This window comes from Brienomyrus brachyistius, chromosome 10 (assembly GCF_023856365.1).
Source record: "Brienomyrus brachyistius isolate T26 chromosome 10, BBRACH_0.4, whole genome shotgun sequence".
Taxonomy (NCBI): Eukaryota; Metazoa; Chordata; class Actinopteri; order Osteoglossiformes; family Mormyridae; genus Brienomyrus; species Brienomyrus brachyistius.
In genome coordinates this window covers 13,516,781-13,535,893 of record NC_064542.1, presented here as the reverse complement: position 1 = coordinate 13,535,893, position 19,113 = coordinate 13,516,781, and the positions used below count along the sequence as shown (strand labels likewise).

The 19,113-nt window shown below is 46.7% G+C and overlaps 2 protein-coding genes across 4 annotated transcripts; both read right to left on the bottom strand.

The window, feature by feature from the left end:
* Positions 1-1,161: 1,161 nt before the first annotated feature.
* Positions 1,162-11,781, bottom strand: tnfsf10l (TNF superfamily member 10, like). Its single transcript, XM_049029572.1, has 5 exons — positions 11,211-11,781; positions 5,427-5,576; positions 2,996-3,032; positions 2,245-2,355; positions 1,162-1,630 (listed from the first exon to the last, which is right to left on the bottom strand). The coding sequence occupies exons 1-5, from the start codon at positions 11,403-11,405 to the stop codon at positions 1,173-1,175; spliced, it is 951 nt and encodes a 316-aa protein (XP_048885529.1). The 5' UTR covers positions 11,406-11,781; the 3' UTR covers positions 1,162-1,172.
* A 1,925-nt stretch (positions 11,782-13,706) lies between these two features.
* Positions 13,707-18,670, bottom strand: si:dkey-171c9.3 (uncharacterized). Of its 3 annotated transcripts, XM_049029420.1 has the most exons (5): positions 18,406-18,668; positions 18,116-18,182; positions 17,328-17,408; positions 15,286-16,866; positions 13,707-14,160 (listed from the first exon to the last, which is right to left on the bottom strand). In XM_049029420.1, exons 3-5 carry the CDS (start codon positions 17,406-17,408, stop codon positions 13,999-14,001), a joined length of 1,824 nt encoding a protein of 607 aa, XP_048885377.1. In that variant the 5' UTR covers positions 18,116-18,182; positions 18,406-18,668; the 3' UTR covers positions 13,707-13,998. The 3 variants fall into 3 exon arrangements, 2 of the variants coding, with proteins under 2 accessions (XP_048885377.1, XP_048885376.1); XM_049029419.1 differs by lacking the exon at positions 18,116-18,182; XR_007400482.1 differs by lacking the exon at positions 18,116-18,182 and having other exon boundaries at positions 14,039-14,160; positions 14,496-16,866; positions 18,406-18,670.
* Positions 18,671-19,113: the final 443 nt, after the last annotated feature.

Below are 19,113 nucleotides of genomic sequence, written 5' to 3'. Positions count from 1 at the left end.
CAAACAAGTATGCGATTTCAAACACACCCAAAATCTCACCTCCTTCACCCCCTGTGGCAAATATACACATGCTGCCAGTTTTGGCAGTTCTGAAGTGCCCGTTTGTCAGATTCAGATTTTGTTCAGACATGAAGGGGAATGACTGGGAAGTCCCACAGCTCTGCAGGGTACCAGGACGTCTCCTTCCCCTGCCGTGACATGTAGAGAGGGTACCAGGCAGTATTAATGAGCATTCCTCGGAACTCCATACTGCCTGCTGTATCTGATCCCAGGTGTGGTTTTCGTTTCGTTTCCGCGATAACAGAGCCGTCCCAAAACATTCCAGGTATGTTTGTTCTCTGCAGGGCATTCTGGGTAATCTGGAGATCTGTGTGCATATTTGCTGGTGTGCCATTTATTAAAGGAAGCAAACAGTGTGCACGTCAGGCCAAAATCCCCAGTGGTGCAGCTCCCAGTGAAGTCCGTGCATGTTTGTCGAAGCTCGAGTGAAGCCACTTAAAACTGAAATCGGCTTACATGTGACCTCACTCCCCCCCACTGCAGATTCCGAATGCCAGCATACTGTTTCTCCTAAATTCCAATCCCCCACCCCCCCAGCCACTTCCCCCATGCTGAATCCTACTGCTCAAAGTCTTGGAAAGTAGTGTACGATGAACAGATCCCTTTGTCCGGGTTTCCCTTTCTGGGACAGGTATCCTGCATTCTGGAATAGGTTCCACACATTCTAGGACAGGTTCTGTGTGTTCTGGGATAGGCACCATGCACAGCAAGGCTGGCACGGATGGATGGTGCTCCTTCCTCCACATAGAGGAGCCTCCCACTTTCCTTGTCTCTCGCTCTTGCTGGAGGTTCTGGCTGCCTTTCGAGCCGACGGCCTACTGGCCCGTGGAATTCTCATCCTGAGATGCACCAGGGTGGGGGTACCCGCAGCATCGGCGCCCGCCAGTCAAGCGAGAGCTGTAGCCTTCTCACAGCTCCTCGTTTGCCACGCGGGCCGACTTTAGAACGTCTGAATCTCGTTAGTCAAAAGATCTCTGTCACGTTTACATAAATCCCCAGAAGAAACACGATCAGATCCCTTTGTAGGAAACAGTGCTGATGGCAGCCCTCCAGCCTTCGTCTCCAGCCCCCGCCCAACCCCCCCCCCCCCGCTTACCTCCCCAAGCCGACGCTCACAGGTCGAGGCGAAAAGCACCGAAGTAGCTGGAGGAGTCATCAGCGTGCACCATGTTGGGGGAGGAGACAGAGACAAAAACCTCGTCGCCCGCCCGCAGCTCAAAGAGCCCCCCCTGATGGACAGAATGCAGCGCGTACTCTGCATCAGGTGCCCAGCATTTGGTGCCCACGCCCTTCAGCAGCAGGATGGGCCGCAGGTACGAGGTCTTCTTGTAGATGCACTGGACCAGCTGGTGGCTGCCACCGTCCTGGTCGCCCTCGCCTGGTGTCGGGTAGCGGAAGTACACCTGCGAGTACAGGTAGTAGCGGCCATCCTGGGGCACACGGAGCCGCCCGTTGGCCAGGCTCATGTTGTACAAGTGAGAGCCGAAGCTCTGGTTCCCCCAGGAGCGAACCTGGTGGCGGCAGGACTGGTGCAGGTCCGCTTGGGGGGTCTGGAACTGGTGGGAAGACCCTGAGGATGATAACAGAAGGAGGTAGGATGAGGAAAAAGAAGAAAAAAAAAATGGGACCAAGCAGGCAGGGGGTTAGATAAATAAACAGTCGCATTCCTCGATTGGAACCGATTTGAGACTGGACCCCGCATTCCGGTTCCCCCAAGCCGGACTTGAAGGACCCCAGGAGAGCTGTGTACAGATGAGCAGCAGATGTCGATCTGGGTTCTGTTGCACTTCTCTGGTTATGAAACTTTATTAGCAAATGCATGAATATTCGCTGAGCTATTCCAGAGGATCAAGGGACCTGACCCTTTGCTGGGCCGTCCCACCCCAGTTCGGTGATTAGCTCAATACTGCACCGCACATCTCAATCGCTCAGCACAGCACCCCTGCCGATCCTGCCTTTCTTGGTGGCCAATCCCTCTCCCAAAACCGCATCCCTCTGACACACTAACCTCCTTAATCCTTGTGGCTGTGTAAATCTCACACGCACAGACACAACCAGACACACACATTTTCTGTCACACATGCACGTTTTCCCTCTCCCTCACGTGAACACACAAACCTGCCATTTCTCCTTGTAACCCACACACAGACACATGCATGCGTACATATAAACAAACACCCTTACCCTGTAGACTGCTGTCCCGGAGTGTCAGGTGGGCCGATGGCCTCTGCGTTGCTATGGTGACAAACTTCGACCCCGTCACATTGAATGACGTGCGAGGGAGGTTTCTCGCTTCTGAAAATAGGACAACGATGACACAGAAAAACCATGTAAACAACAGACGTGTCACGCACGTGTGCACGTGCATGCATGCCAACAATGTTTTTATTACATTGTTCAGGAGCTGGAAATAGCAAGACTATCAGCAAAGAGCTTATCTGCACTCACAATGATCAGGGCTGGTCAAGCGATCAAAGCTAGTATACAATGTCCATGAACCGGACTTTGTCTTAGAGAGAAAGACGAGGACGGGGAAAGAGAGAGAGACGAACAGAGAGAAAGAGAGAGTCGAATGGAGAGAGAGGGGGAGAGAAAAAAGACGGAGACAAGGAGAGATGGCCTGAGAAAAAAAAAGACAGAAAAAGAAGGATGAAGATGGAGAGAAAGAACAAGAAATATAAAGAGAGCGATTGAGACAGATAAAGAGAGACAGAGTGAGGAACAGATACAGTGAAGTGAACAGAGAGAAAGATGTCTGACATTTTCTTTGTTGGAATTTGAGCTCGAGTCACATTGTTCTTTTGGCAGGCAGAAGCTAAGTAATGGGACACGCCCTTCGCAGGCAAATGTCCCCACGGCAACAGCGAGTTCGCCGTAGAACCCCCCCAGTGAGGGAGCCTGGGCTGAGCACTCTATCCAGGTGGCGACCTCTCACCTTGTAACGTGTGCCTGGAGATGACGCTCTCAGTCACCTGCAACATCAAACGCGGCTGTTAAGGGACACAGTGGCAATGGCTGCTTGTAAGAAAATGAGGAAATGCATATAGATTATATTAAAGGCAGTAAACATATGACAGGTGTGTGGGAAGGAGTGGGAAGGAATAACCAGTAGACAAGGTGTCTCACCTATTTATCACACAAATAACGATACACAATAATGTTTTCCCTAGGGATACAGGTAAGTGTGAGTAATGGCAGTGCTCCTTGGTACCAAGGTTAAAGTTCACCCCAACAATAATCTAATGACGTTCAGAACCCAGAGCTATGGAGGTTAATCTTTTCCCTAGCTGTTGTTTCTGGTATTCTGTTTCCTCATTGAACTGGCTTGATATAAGGCCTTTGTGTTGGTAAACTAGCTTGATATTAGCCCTTTGAGTCATTAAACGTGTTTGAACTGCCTGCCAGCCTCTCTGCTCCACGTCGTGGGCGGTGATGGCCTGGGGAAGCCTTGCCAAACAGTTTAGGTGGGTAAGGCTTTGGATTCTGGATCATTGCTTTGCCTCGCCCTGCGTGTGTTGACAAGAAATCGCTCTAAGGCTTCAGTTCGCCTCGAGGGAGCGGCTACTTTGCCATGTGTTGCCAGAACAGCGGTGCGAAGAGCGCACTGACGACTTCCACGTGGACACACTCCTTTCTGGGAAACCAAGATCAGCCTGAGGGCCAGTCAGGGTTCCCCAGCCTGCATGGCACCCAATGCGGTCCCCAAGGTTTTAATCCAAAGTAACATACATTTTGTGTGAAAGCATTGTCAGCCAGTCCCTGAACAGGCCATGCTCAAGGGCCCAACAGTGAGATCTCCCTGCCAACCCCAGGACTTGAACCGGTGACTTTCTGATCAATAAGGTTAAGTTACTCTGCTGATCCTAGGACTAGCACCAACAACCTTCTGATTATAATGAGAGTGCCCTAACCTGATGAGCCACACCCCACTCCTACAGGACCTGACACAGGACCCAGCACAGCAATGAACACGACCCAGTGATGTGTCCCGGGGGCAGGAGGGCCCCAGGCATGAAGCCACACACAGCTTACCCAGCCAATCAGGAAGGGTCCCTAAGCACAGCGCTTCTGATGCTGATGCAAACACAGGCCCTCTGTGAAACACAGCCCCCCCCCCCCTCCCCCACACACCTGGATTGCAACACCATGCAAACAGCCTAAGCCTCACCCCATCTTTACTTCTGCTCTGAGAAGGTGGGGGAGCTGTGTTGAGGGACCTGGGGGGGTGATATTCAGCAGCAAAAGGAGCGTGAGGAGTGTCTCTGTAATGGCTTCCATCTGGCCGCGTTCCTCGTGCGACGAGAGCGCCATGTCCACGGCTGTTTGTCTCCCAGCCGCTCGCTAGCTCAGCTAGGGCATTCCAGGGCTCCGTAATTGCCTCTATTCAGAAGAGGTGCATGTGTTTCAGATTAGCGGGGGGGCGAAGGCAGGCCTGAGCCCCCCCTCCCCCCCCCATACACACACACACCACCCCGGTAATGGAAAGCAGCCTCGGCCAATTAGTACCAGAGGACTTGCCACTGATGTTGCCCAGGACTGCGGCTAGGGAGGCGGAGGGGATGGCAAGGGGTGGGTGTTGATGGAAGGGATTTGGGACTGGGGTAGGGTCGGGGGGGAGCAGAGGGTGTAGGTGGGGCTGGATCATATGCTGGGTGCCCACTCAGCACATCTACTCTCACCAGAGACACCAGTGATGGCAGAAGGTGGTTAAATCTAAGGGGCATGTGTGCTGGGAACAACTGCTCTTAGTGAGAGGGCTGACAAACATCAGAAAACAGCAGGGGGGACTTAATAGCTTTTTAAAATGCTGATTCACCTCCCCCGCTCCAAATATAGCCGAAGATGTCACTGAAGACGTGTGAAAAAACTTTTGTCCTGGGTTTCCACGAGCCGCCTGTCCCTCCGGCGCCACACTGCTGAGGCACTAATGCCACACAGGCCCTGCCGGATCCGGTCGGCAGCCACTCGGTACAGAAAGAGGCCCGATATCGGGAACTGAGCCTACCCCCACCCTGACCGCCTGTTGGCACCCCCCGCGGACTCCCACAAAAGCCTGTCAACAGACTCCTGGAGAAAGGGAAGGACTGGTGGAAATGCACTGGCTCCTACAGACAAAAAGAGGAAGCTGATGGCCTCTGGAATGATTGGCTTTAGGAAAGTGGGCGGGGAAATGGGGGGAGCGTGCCGATTGGACGAAGATTTCTGCTGCGCTCTCTGGTAGGTGGCAGTCTTCGGGTATATCTGACATTAATTAGTCATTTCTACGACATGAGGGCCTGCATTGGGAAAGTCGTAAATCAGGCCGATTTTACCAAATGTTACGCTTTTATTGGGGGATTGGGGCATTGCATGCAGTGTGGACCCACCTTGGAGATATAAGCCCGGATCCCCTCGGCCAGCCTGACGCAGGGCTCCCCCAGCAGCGGGGCCAGATCCAGGGGCACATCGTGATCCCTGTCCAGCGCGTTAAGCAGACCGAGGCAGCGCAGCTCCTCTTCCATGCCCTGACTCTTCACCTGTCAATCAGAGGGGGGAGGCAGACTGTGAGCAGGGCAGCGATCCTCCCCGACTGGGCCGCGCTCACAAATCCAACTCCTGTGCCAGCAGTTAATGCCTTTCCAGGATGGAGGGGTGCAATCGCCGGCATTGGCGTGGCTGTCAGAGGCAACGTGCCACATGCCGACGGGGGCCGGGGGCCCCTCTGTAAGACGAGTCGCTCTGGGAGTCAGCTGGAGGAAAGGGCTCCAGGGCAGAGCCCGCGTGTGTGTGTGTCCTTGTGCGTTCAAGTGACTGTGTGCATGGCCCCAGCGATGGAGGAACATGCTGCCTGACCCCAAACAGACTTTTAAAGTAGTAAATTATGCACATGTGGCGGGGGGGGGGGGGGCAGTGTCTCTGTGCACGCACATGCGAGTGTGTATGTCTGTGCATGGATTTTAGGGATAAACCGCCGCCCCATTTCTCCATAAACGTGACAGCCAGATAGAAGCAGCGTCCATATATGGCCTAGCATTTATTACACCATGATTCTGCTATATTTCTGCGCAGGGACATAAGGCTAAGACATACTTTGTCGGTCCCACAAGTCTTGGCGTCGTAAAGGAACTCGAGCTGCCAGACAGGTTTCAGACCAGGGTGGAGCATAATTCGGAGAACAGCTCTAATATATTTATATGATTAATATTCTATTGAATTAAATGGTACAAACACAACTGTTACTTTGTTGTGCATCTCATCCAGGGTGTTTACCAGCTGTATGCTCAGTGCTGCCTGGGATAGGCTCCAGGGCCCAGCGACCCTGTGGTTAGAAGATAGATGGATGGATGGATTTTTTTCACGCATATATCTCCAAATAGGTCTCACCCATATGTGAGGATTTTATACCTTTTTTCTTATGTTGTATGGATTTAGTCCTGGTACACTGCTTTCCACCAGCAGTTCAAAAACATCTGGCTTGAAAAAACGGCGCCTCTATAATTTCCCTTAGTGGGTGTGTGTGTGTGTGTGTGTGTGTGTCCTGCCCTGTGCCCTCCAGGCTGCCCCCCACCCTTTGCTGTATAAGCAGTTGGAAGATGGATAGATATTTCACCAGATTTATACATACTCTAATTTTGTGGCTATTGGATTTCCACAGTCTTGCATATTTTCAGAGGGTTTCTATGGCAAAATTAACCGCCAGTCCTCGACAATAAACATAACTGACGGCAAACTGGATGTTGTGACTAGAAGAACTATATAAAATGGTCATTCAATGCAAGACAAAAAAATAACAAACAGCTTATCCATCTGTGCCTCCATCCATCGTCGAACCACTTATCCTGGTCAGGGTCATGGGGGGGGGGGGGGGGGGGGATAGCTAAGGAACGTATGGATTTAAAAATGCCTCCTTTGCTATACCAAGGTTATAAGACCAATAGAATAAGCAGAAATCACTGAAAATCCAGAAACAAAATTACAAAAGAATCCGGCAGATATTTAATCTGATTCTCTTTCTTCCTCTTCCCATATTTTTTTTTTAAGATGGTGAAGATTTCACTTCCAGTTCCAAGTAAATTTTCAGGCTTCCACGCCCGCATCATCTGTATCCTCCGGCGTTCTGTCTGGTCTGAGCCATCAAGGCCGGTGTGTTTGCCAGACTTGATTTAGTTACACCCTCAGCCATGCAGCGTCTCTGCTCCTTTTTTGCTGCCTGAGCACAAAGGCATTATTGATTAAAGGCACGTATTATAGAATTAAAGTAACGGCAGCAAATTATAACAAAAGAAACTTTACCCCACACCAACCCGGCGCCCTGCCCACTCTACCCATGGACTTTAATCTTTGTTTGACTCCTCAGTGTTGTCAGTTCTCCTAAAACAAAATCACAGCCCTTTATCAGCAGGGTGAGTATTCGTGTGGACAGACCTGGACACACAGAAACATAGGAGTGTTGACAAAGCTGTCTTGCTCTCTGAAAGCCCAGAGACACACACGAGAAAGTTCATAAGATGTCCCTAGGTGACCTTCTGAGGGACATTGAGGTCGGAGTAGAGTGGCACAGGAAAGGAAAGTGGGATAAAGAAGAATGAACAGAAGCAAGGAAGTGCGAGAGGAAGAGGAGAAGCAGAGCTAATAACATGCGGGTGAATGCGATGAGGGCATTTTGCACCCCCATGCTCTGTGGCTGCAGTTTGGATTCCTGGAAGCTAGAGAGGCAAAGCGGAATGAAAACACAGGGTTCAGTGTCAGGTTCAAAGCACACCTATGTGCACAGGTGAAGATTAACTCGCCCAGCAGGCAGAGGAGGAAGGAGGGGCCATACACTGCACAGACTGCCTGATGGAGGCCCCTGCTTTCATGCAGAGCTGAATAGCTTTATTTCCCCCGACGAGCCCATAAATTGTTCTCACAGGGTTTGCGCAAACGGAGCTGTTTGCTGGCCCTTGCACGGCGTTTGTGAAGAGATGTGGTCGGCCTGGCAGGCTGGGATTCCTTCCTGGACCCCACGGCACTCGTATGACTCACTGAAGCCCCTTCCAAACTGCTTAATCCACCACTGCCGCTGAAGCTTGTAGCAATTACGGCCACACCGCTGGACTCGTATTAAGGACGGAGCGAGGTCACGGGCACCTTGAGTGAACTGACAGCTGGGATGCGTTTGTTCGCTGCTTTCGTTTACAATGGATTTACGTCAGCTTGCTTGTAAATGCTTGTTTAGAGTTGCTTTGTGTGAGAACTTGTGTTTTCCTGCTTCGGGTTCTTACTCATCACCCAATATAGTAATTTCCAGACAGCCAAAGACGTCCTTTCCTTCCAGAATATCTCTGAACCAGGAAGAAACATGCAGAGTGCAGGAGGCATGTGTCAGACGGTCTTCCGGCGGTGATGTTAGCTCACTCCAGCTGACCCTGCTACCCCACATCACAGTGCTACCTGGAGAAATTATATGTTACTACATGGCCCGTCATTGGCTGTTGTGTCCACAAACAAAATCTGTCACTGGCTGAACCTTTTTGATACAGTCGCAGGCCAGTTCTGCCATTGGTTGCCACTCTGACTGAGAGACCAGATGGGGTCTGTCATTGGCCAACACCAGTTCTTGCCACAGTGATGTGCTGGATATTTATGCTAAGCTAAAGTATGTTTATAGAGCTGGGACCTGGAGTCCATTAGCCTGATCCACCGTGGCTGGGGGTGGATCACCCCCCTACCAACCCTGTATCCAGCTAACCCACTCATCTCTCCACGGTCTGTTGCTGTTCTGCATCTGGTCTGTTTACTGGGTCAGTATTCTGCCCTCAGGACTTCCTGTTTTATTCTTTGACTCCCCCTTAACATTTTCTTCTGGCAGGTGTTTTCCAAGAAAATAAAAGCGAAATAATGACTTGTGCTGTGAAGAAACCCAGTAGCTTACCAAAGACACATATTCAACTATCTGTTATTTTTAGCAGCGAACGACGTATCCACGTCACATAAGACCAGGACAAGGGAATGATCCGACAGACTAAATCCGCCTGGTCACTCGACGGTGTCTGGAGGATCAGCCAGACATAGAGCCTTGTCTGTGTCTCCCCAGTTTTAATGGAAGCACTGGATACCCCTCCCTTCCCCTCCATTTTTCTGAATTGTGTCCCCGTACAATGAAGAAACAGCTTGGCTATTACCGGGATCTCCAGCAAACCAAATGATAAATAAAAGACTTGTGACTTTTGGACTATGGGTCCAACTTGGGGGTAGTCTATATACCCCAATCTTATGGCGACATGAACAGTAACCCACAAGCTGCCGTCCATTATTTGTACGACAAGTGCATGTACTGAAGTGCCGGGCAACGGTAGATGCCATCGCCAAGGAGACAATAAAACAATGCTCTTTCTCCCAGAATGCCCTGCGGTGCGCCGGCAATGCTTGCTAGCAGATTGCCTGTAGTGATCCTGGGCAGAATGCTGGTTCGCCGGTTTAACTTATTTAGACGGACTTCTAAATTACTTCAAGTCCTGTCACGATAGACTACGACAAATAGTGTTGAGGAAAGGTGTGTTTTTCTTTTCGGTAAACTACATAAAAGTGACAGTATATTTAAAAATCTAATTTCTAAATTTTACATTAGTTATTCAATGAAAAACTATTTACCGGTTACTCCAAATATTTTGAAGGGGCAATAACTACTGCTTAATGCATGGTGATTATCATGGTTTATTAATTACAATGTTAATACAAATGTAATACGTATGTTAAATAAAGCTTAGTGGGTTGCCTTTATGACAAAAAATCCTCGCTTTGTAGCTATCCTTGTTTCTTTCTGAATTACTTATCATATAATGTAGTCAAAATGTCAGTTTTATCTCGTGTAAACCTAAATCGTTATATAAACGTTACCTATAGAAAGGGACAAAGTGTAAATCCAATGGCATCTTCCTTTCCATTCTTTGAAGAATATAATGTGAGATTAATTTAAAGATATTCCACCAATTTTTCCACCAGATCATCGGTTCACATGCAAGGATAATGGATGGTAATTTTGCCCTTACTATTTAATTAAACGCGTGGATGTTATTATACAAAATATATATAAATAAAAAATCACATGGACTTAGGTGCTCTGACATACCTACTTTTTAATTCTAAAAAAAGCAGGAAAAAGTAGAGTAACGTTTTCGCCATTTATGCACATTTACTCTGGGCAGGATCCTAATGCTTTCTCAAGCTGAAACTTTTAAAAGTTTATTTCGATTTCTCAGCTTCAAATTGGTTACCAGTCTGGATGTCGACAATTCTAATGAACTAATAAGCGTTCTTAGCGAATGTATTTGGCTATTTGACAGGACAAATCTGAATCAGATTCCATCTGTATATATTCCATCTGTAAACGCTGTCTGTTAATTTGTTGCAGCAATAAAAGCACAAATACACTTAGGTGTACCAGGCCACAAGTTGTTTCCACAGGGCAGTTTAATAAACTAGCAAATATATATTAAACTTCGTCACAATAAGGAACGCAAGCTAGTCTAAAAATCAATATCAATTACAGCAAAATCAATTATCTTGCATTAATATGCAACGTATTGAAAAGGGCGGAGATATAAAGAGTACCGTCAGAAGATCATCGCCTATATTTTTGTTATACAAAGAGTCGATGACTTCGGTGCCGTTGTTTTCTCCAGTTGATCTGTCAGTTTCTCTAACGCAGCAATATTGCCCAGAAACAGTTGCAGAGACCGCAGGAAAACCCGCCAAAAGAAATTAATCTTGTATTTATTTGGGCAGCAGGTCTGATTATAACAAAAGAAATGAAAGTAAACCTTACTGAATTCTAGCAGAAAAGAATATCTTAATATGTAACATGCAAAATATGTCATCCAGACATACAACCTAACGTAAATTGAGAATAACAGATTATAGTAATACAAGTTCTTATGTTGGGAATATTTTGAACGTAGCTTACATTTATTTATCAGGTCAAGTTGCTGCTGTCATGTCATTAAATTGAGATAGCATGATATTTCATTATACAGTTATACAATCCAAGAAAAAACTAAATCAAGCATAATTCAAAAACTGCATAAAACGAGTCTGTTTGGACCGTGTATTACTTGTACGATGGTTAAATAACTCCGAGTTGTATTTTTTTCTATAGGCACTACATAGGCATCAATGTACTGTCATCTTACCTGAGAAATCGACATGTTCAAGTAGAGAAAGACTCCTGTAGTGGAGGCTATTTGCAGCACCACCACAATAATAACGACCATTGCAATCCACAGCTTGGACGGCGCATCACTCCGATTGTTCGTAGGAACCATCATGTATGAGGACGATTCATTACTCGCGGATCTGAAATAATCCTGGTTGCTCTGAGTAGCCATCGCATTCCCGTCTAATAAGTAAACACAATGAAGAAGGAAACCGTCTGCGAGTCTGTAAAGAAACTTTCTGCGTCGGAGGGCAGTATTTCTTCTCCCACGTTGGTTTACTCTTGTGTGTCTTTTTGCGGCGCAGAACAAATCTAACTGAGATTGCGAAGACGGGTTCGGACTTCCTCAAGGTACTAAAGCTTAAGACAAGGTTGCCAGATGTGCTTGCTAGCGCAGCCCTGCGTTTGCCCTGGTAACTGCTTGTATTTCATCTTAAATCTTTGCCGTACTCTGGTAACCCTGAACTCTCGCTTCTCAAGAAACTTTGCATGAACAACTCAAAACGCAAGACCGATAAGCCAAGACAAATAAAGAACACCAAAAGTAAATAATTGAAGTAAATAAGCCAGTGGGTAACTCAGCTGTTTAAAAAGCCTGATCAGATTCGGTTTTTAAATAAATAAATATACATTACAGCCACAGCTGTCTGTGTTAAGTATTTACTATTTTCGGGGTTTCGCCGCACTCACAAAGGGAACCAAAGCCTGTATTATTCTAGGAGTCAAAAGCAGGCCATATACGCACGTAGACTGCAAATGTAGTGGGCAATAAGGAACTGCAGAAAAGGGCGCCTCGGCAGAAGGAAAGTGAAATAAATATAAAACAACCGGCTTTGGTTGGGGGCAAAAAGCTTGATCACAGAGATGGGTAACTACACGGGAACATACGTATAAACGGAGCATACATAATTTACGACAAAGTAGATAACGTCTGCAGCTGATTTTGTAGATGTATGGTTATTATTAATGCGTTTGTTTGTTCCACTGGGAAGCTGTACAGACGTGGCTTCGAGTCTCCTCTCACTTGATCTACACGCTCTCCTCTTTGATGTTGTACTAATGGTGGCGTAAACCACAGTCCGGCTTTTGATGGTTAAAAAAAACTGGATTGCAAGCCCCCCCAGGAGATATCAACATGTTTTAATTAGACTAAAGGGCAAGATTATGTCATGGAAATTATCGTAAATACCGTACAGCCTTTTTCAAAAAACGTGGGCTACTTTGCCAAGCAGCCTGCTGTTCATTACCAGTAGATTTATGCTGGATATTGATAAATAAATCTTGTATTTGGTTCACATAACAAAATCATTAGAAAATGATTTTTATCATTCCCCTCGGCCTGTTATACTATAAATCAGGTTGGTGACCCCTGTCTAATATCTCTTGCAGGCACTTTTTTAACATTATTAACATACCTGTTGTAGTCTTTTTTGATGCTGCATAGCAAACACTGTAGTTTAATATCATGCATTTGGAATATCAAACCCATCAAGATCATTGTTTTAATTGATACTAACAGCTGGCATAAGATAATACAGGCAGCCTGTTGGCTTTGAGTTACTGCAACATGACTCTCCTGATACAGCCCAGGGCTCTGCCGGAATGCTTTCACACGAATTGCTTTCTAATTTCACTGCAGCAGAAATGCCACCCTAGAGACACAGTCATTGCAAGTTGACACAAACTGATGCTGCCCACAGGTGCTGTAGATCTACGTTCTGACTGCTAAGATGGGATCCAGAAGCTTGAGAGGATTAAGATGGTGTTTAGAAGAAATGTATATCAATGAAGATAGCGCCTCTGAGGAGGCTAATAATGTAAAATGAACCCCTGGATTTAATGCTAAATCTATTCTTATGTATTTGTGACATAGTTCCTTTGGGGAGGCGGGATCCAGTGTAAACAATACCGTGTGAATGAAGATATTACATCACGCAGCAGTCTTTGGTTCCCCCCCGAAAGCGTCGATACTACTCATGTAAAACAGTTTTTGGAGTGACCCTACAGTGTGTGTTATAATTAGCACATTCTCACAAATAGGACTAGGCCTAAGGCAACATTTGTGGTTAGTCACTGGTTTCACAGGTTTCTCTGGAAGCGACATCACCACGTGGAATGAGGAAGTCGCATAAAAGCTGACACAGCTCCATTACACCCATGCGGAAGGGAATTAACTAGATTTGCTCCAGGAAAAACACTAGCTTTATGAGACGTGGTAGTGCCTATAGAAAACTGTGTCTGGTAAACACAGTACTGACCGCAACCTTCCGCACAGATTATCTGCGGGTTTTGAGAGATTGAGAATTTCCAGAATGATTATGAACATGTGACCATGAAAGGTGTGTAAATCTCTGCCCTGCTTTGATCCTGTACTGTGCTTCCCGTTCCCCTCCATAGGGACTGGATAGTTCTAAAGTGGCCCATCGAGGGTGGCAAATGAATTACTTTGGCAGAAAGAAAACACACGTAAGGGTACACAAAGTAAAAGCTTTTAATTAGAACATTTATACAGTTAAATATTTTACTGGTGAAATTTTGTGTAACTGTACATAACAGCCCCATGGGTGCTGGCTTTGCTAGTTCACCACTATGCCACCTTCTGCCTAATATTTTAATGACATTTCATGTGTATTTATGTGACGATGGACTGAAAAATGTGTGGCAGACCTCAACTGACCCAGTCTTATTTTTGGTGTTGGTGCTGCCGTTCGTTGTGTCAGTTCTGTGGCTGTGCTGTCCGTCGCCTTGCTCTGCCGCTTCCCCAGTCAGCTGTCTTGTCCCAGTTGCTTTTCCAGCCACTCCAGCAGAGCAGAGTCATGCGGACCGGCTTCCGCATTGGCCAGCTGCTCACAAAACCGCACAAGTGACTCGACCAGGTCTCCCACAGTCCAGCCCGTCAGCTGTGCCCACTGGGCTATGGTGCAGAACTGAACGGAAAAACAGCGGTAATCAGTGGTGCGGCTGTTAACATCGTTACAAACCTAGCCTGACAGCTGACAGGATGCAAGTTAATTAATTTTCATGGCAATTGGCATTATTATTCATTAATCACTGCCACTTTAAATATCAGTACCTTGTTATCCTACTTGTATTTTACTGTATATATTGTACGTCGCTTTTATATTGTATGCTATAGTTCACTTTTCTGCCACTGCTGTTTATTGTTCTTCATCGTTATATATTGTTTATGTCTCCAGGGAGGTACAGAAGCAAGTGTTTCATTGTACTTCTACAAATGACAATAAATCTTTTGAACTCTTACCGTTATGAAGGTTTCATCATCTCTTTGTAAAAGCAATAAACACATTATGGTACTTTTGTGTCACCCAGACAATATACAGATGCTGAATATGAATATACTGGATATGCAAAATATATACTCAGAATGGATATATAAAATGAACCGGGAAAGTTGGAATTATTGGGCTGAATGTTGCTGGAGTGCTTAATGGCTTGACCAGCCCTGAGCACGAGAATGCTATTGGTCGCTAAGTGCGTTCTTTTGCTTGGAATTTCCCTCCTGGATTAGGTCTCGGCTGTGAATCTGTCATTATAATCACAAAGGACTGAATCAGGCATACGAGCCAATAACGTGCTACATTTATTCAGGTTTCGGGACAACCAACGGGTTGCTGGTGTCGCATTGGGTTCCTGCATTGAACAATCATGTGAGAGTAACGTGGCGGGTAGGCAAACAGATCTGTCGGGATTATGGGTTCGAAACAGGTTCCAGCCACGAGCTGGCGTCCTCTTGTCCGTGTGGGTTTTTTGCAAGTACTCAGGTTTCCACCCACAGTCCAAAGACGTGCTATTTGAGTTACTTAGTGACATCACATTGCCCATTCGGTGTGACCGTGTGTATGTATGTGTGTTCATTGGTTGCTGGAGCACTTTTTTAAAAACACCTGACCATCATAACATAATTCGGTATTTATTAAGAATGGATGGATGGATTATTGGGTTGTACATTATAGCTACGTCTAGTTAAGTGGTGACATTCAGCTGAGGGAAATCCACAGTAAATATAAGCGAGTGACCCAGCTCTGGCGTACCTGCGTGTAAAGCCGTACGTCCGTCAGAGTGAGCTGGAGCTTCCTGACGTCCACGTAGGAGGCGGCAGCCCAGAGGAGCAGGGCCTGCAGGACCTGCAAGCTGCCAGGTGTCTGGCTGCCTAGCAACGCCCTGATCTCTAACCCCCCAGGGCCCCGATGGCTCGTCCGCATTTCTACTTCCTGCTTGGCAGCTTCTAAGACAGAGCCCCTCAGCACCTCCTCTGCTACGTCTGCAGCGAAGGAGCAGCAGCTGGGAGGAGGAAGTGGAACACACTGCATCGGTCTTACTCTGCCACAGCTCTGGGTTCCAGGATTAGGGTGTGCTCTCCGCTCCTGGTCCAGCTGCATCTGAAGCACGACTTGTTGCATAGCCTTGTTTACTAGAGCGCTTGCAAACTCTTCCAGACTGTTTTTCCCAGATTCAGAAGCCAATGAGGCCTCCTTATTCCCTAGAGCCTTGCTGTTAGGCATGATGTCCACGGTATGCCTCCATGGTGAAGACGCGTCACCACCCATCTCCTGCTTTGCAGCCACCTCCTGGAGTGCTGCTGCCAGAGCCCTCTCTACGCACTGCTCAGCTGATGCGTGGACTCTGACGTACCCTGATGCGTCGCCCATTGACCTGCTGGAGATACATGTCTTCACAGGGCTTTTGTTCACCAGCTGGAGGTCACATCCAGGAGACGGAGTAGGTTCTCGGCGAGCGCACATGGACTGGTTACCAGCAAAGAGTGCTCCTCCGTTTGGCTCCTCTGGATGTTCCATGTTGTGGGTGGCAAGAAAGCCAATGATTTCCGCAGACAGGTGCATGGCATATTCTGACAGTCCGGGCACCTCCGCCTGGGCGGCTGCATCTCTTCTTACCTCATCTTGCTCACCATTCGATACACTCAGGCCTCCTTGCATGCACTCCAGGGACAGCGAGCGCAGGAGCCGAGCCACAAATTCTGTCTTGTCCTCCTTGTAGGTGGGACTCCCTTGCACTGAGTCTTTGGGGGTCGGGGGTGGTGGGGAAGGACGGAATCCATTAGCCAGCCCCCGTTTGAGATTCCTGCAGAACACTACGGGGCTGCTGGCTCTTTCAGGCAGGAGGGGGGAGGTGGGAGGAGGGTTGGGGTAGTCAATGGAGCCCTCACTGGGCAGGCCAGCGTTAGAATCAAGGACATCCTCATCACAGGTCGACTCGTCGTCATCCCCCTCTACCCCCCATTCACCTCCCATCTGCTCCTGAGCAAGATCTGAACTGTGCGAGCCTCCCCACGCATGGTCCTCCATGAGAACAGGAAACCTGGGGGAGCTGTCAGCCTCCCACTCTTCACCCTGACCATCTTCTTGGGGCCCACAGACGGAATTCCCCAACTGAGACCTAGCAGACTGCATGACATTTCTGGCCAGTGTCTGGGCGAATTGATTGAGGATCTGATCTCTCATTGCCCCCAGTAGTTCCTGACCTGTATTTACCTCCCTACCAGCAGCATCCTTCAGGTCCTGGGCGTATGTTCCAAGTGATCTCAGGACTGAGGACTTTTCATATGTAGGTGGAGGGAAGGACTGATAATTGACAGTCACCCCCAATAAACCCTAGAAGCAAGACACAGTCTAGGTCTCAGATTAGGCCTGTTTAAATTCCATCCTGAAGTGTGCATAAGGCAATGCTATGTATTTGTGGTTGCACCATAAAACCACTATTTTCTAATACAGAATAATAATTCATTTATAAAAGGTTCATAAATGGTTTATAATCTGGTTATAAATTAGGTTGTAACACTATGTAAATTATTAATAGACAATTTTAAACAAGTTATAACACATAAATGTTTTCTTTTTATTAACGAGTTGCTACCATTTACAAGTGGCAAAAGGAGCCTTATTGTAAAGTGGTACCGAATGTACTTAAAAACTTTATTTACAATGTAGATGAGTGTAAATCTCCCTTTGTCCAGTCAGAGGCACTCCAGGCTGGTTTGCGCCCTGAGTCTGCAGAGCTTTGTCTCCCCCTGGTGCCTGCTGGAAGCATCTGCACAGTGCGCAGCAGGGCCTACCTGTTTGTGTCCCTGAAGCGAATCCGCGTTCAGCTGGCACAGTCTGAGTCGGCTGCTCAGCCAATCTTCATCCACAGCCATCTACTTATAGCGGGAGAACAGTACTCAGCCAAAGCATACTCAGGGAATTCCAATATCAAACTAGAGCTTTTGTTAGTCACACAAACTGCCCTGAGCCCAGTTTAAACTGCCAGACGAAGCTTGAAATCTCCTTTTCAGTCATCTGACTGGATGTGCAACTATTCCAGCCAAATTATATCATTAAATTATGTAGAGCATGACAGGAGGCAGAAGGAAAACAGAAGCTATCAGAGAGACAGTCAACAGCAGCGCTGAAAACCGTCAGTACACAGTTCTTGGTCATGTGACAAACAGGAAATAAAGCTACTTTCGTCTGAGAAGTGGTCATGATTACTGGGAAATATGTTGGGTTCCCAGAGGCTGTAAAGCATTACAGTTCTGTCCGTAGTGCTGTCAAAGAAGCACAGAAAAGTGACACACCAATGAATAAATATATGGTCAGTACTGTGCGGACATTTTAAAACACATCTACTTGCCAAGACTCATCCTCCTCCTGTCCTGCCAGGGCTGGAGTATGTCTGAATACTTATCAATTATTAATACATGCATACTGTTTTAGACTGAGCCATACTTTATACACAGGCCACAGGAAGTTAGCAGGTCTCAGCAAAGACAGATTACTATGGTAACCTTTCTAGATCTAGCTCCCACTTTATAAGTGGTTGCATATGTTTCATGTAAAAATGTGTGGACAGTCCCAGAAATACCTCAATTTCAGTCCAAATCAGCCATTAAACATTTTCCATGGCTGGTTTCCAGCATCTGTCTGATCACCTTTAAATACATATATATCCTGTTATATTTATAAATCCACTGTTTCAGAAAAAACCTTTCAACTATGATTTTTTTAGGTCTCTTCTGATTAGTATTCAGCCATTTCAGTGTCACTTCATCCCCCAACCAAATTTTCTCAACAGACTGTTAGGCAGAAAAAGGAAGTAATGCAAAGTAAATCGACAGGTAAAGATATCTGAATGATAAAGCAGACAAAACTCACCTTTACGGAAGGATGGACAGAAATTAATGAGAGATCAGTTAGTTTGCGTAAAGACTGCACGCGGAAACTGTAAGTGATGAGAACACAAGACAGCGTTCACTTCCTGTTTTAGAGCTCCAGCTGTATTTTCAAATCTGTCCGTGCGTGCAAGTGTGCATATGTGTGTGACAGGGTAGACCTCTTCCGTTCTGAGTATTTTTTTCTATGCATTTCTAGGCCTGGTAAGTTATAGTTTTAAGCTTTAAACATGCCTTTACAGAACTGCTGGTATAAACTTTTTCTCACAAGCAGATTGCAAGTATGAAAATCGACTTCCTTTTTCATCTGGGGATGTAATATCTGCACTCAGATGGCACTAGCCTAAAAATAAATATAATTCATATGCCTGATGTCCTTTCAGTTCATCGGCCTTTGTGAATCCAGGACTGAACTCTGTATCTTTGTGATACTGTGACCAGGCAAGGGCTGCACAAAAATATGAGTAAAACAGACATAATAACACGTTATACATTTTATAAGCACATGTATGGTACTGGATGGATAACTATAACAGTAAGCCAGATTACCATATAAATAATAACTGAATACATAGCTTTTAAGCTACATGTAATGTGCAGGATAGATAGTGTGCGGGCCATCGTGAATAAAATCACCAATACAACTGACTGTCTGATTATCAACTATCAGTACTGTCTGATATTCTGCATA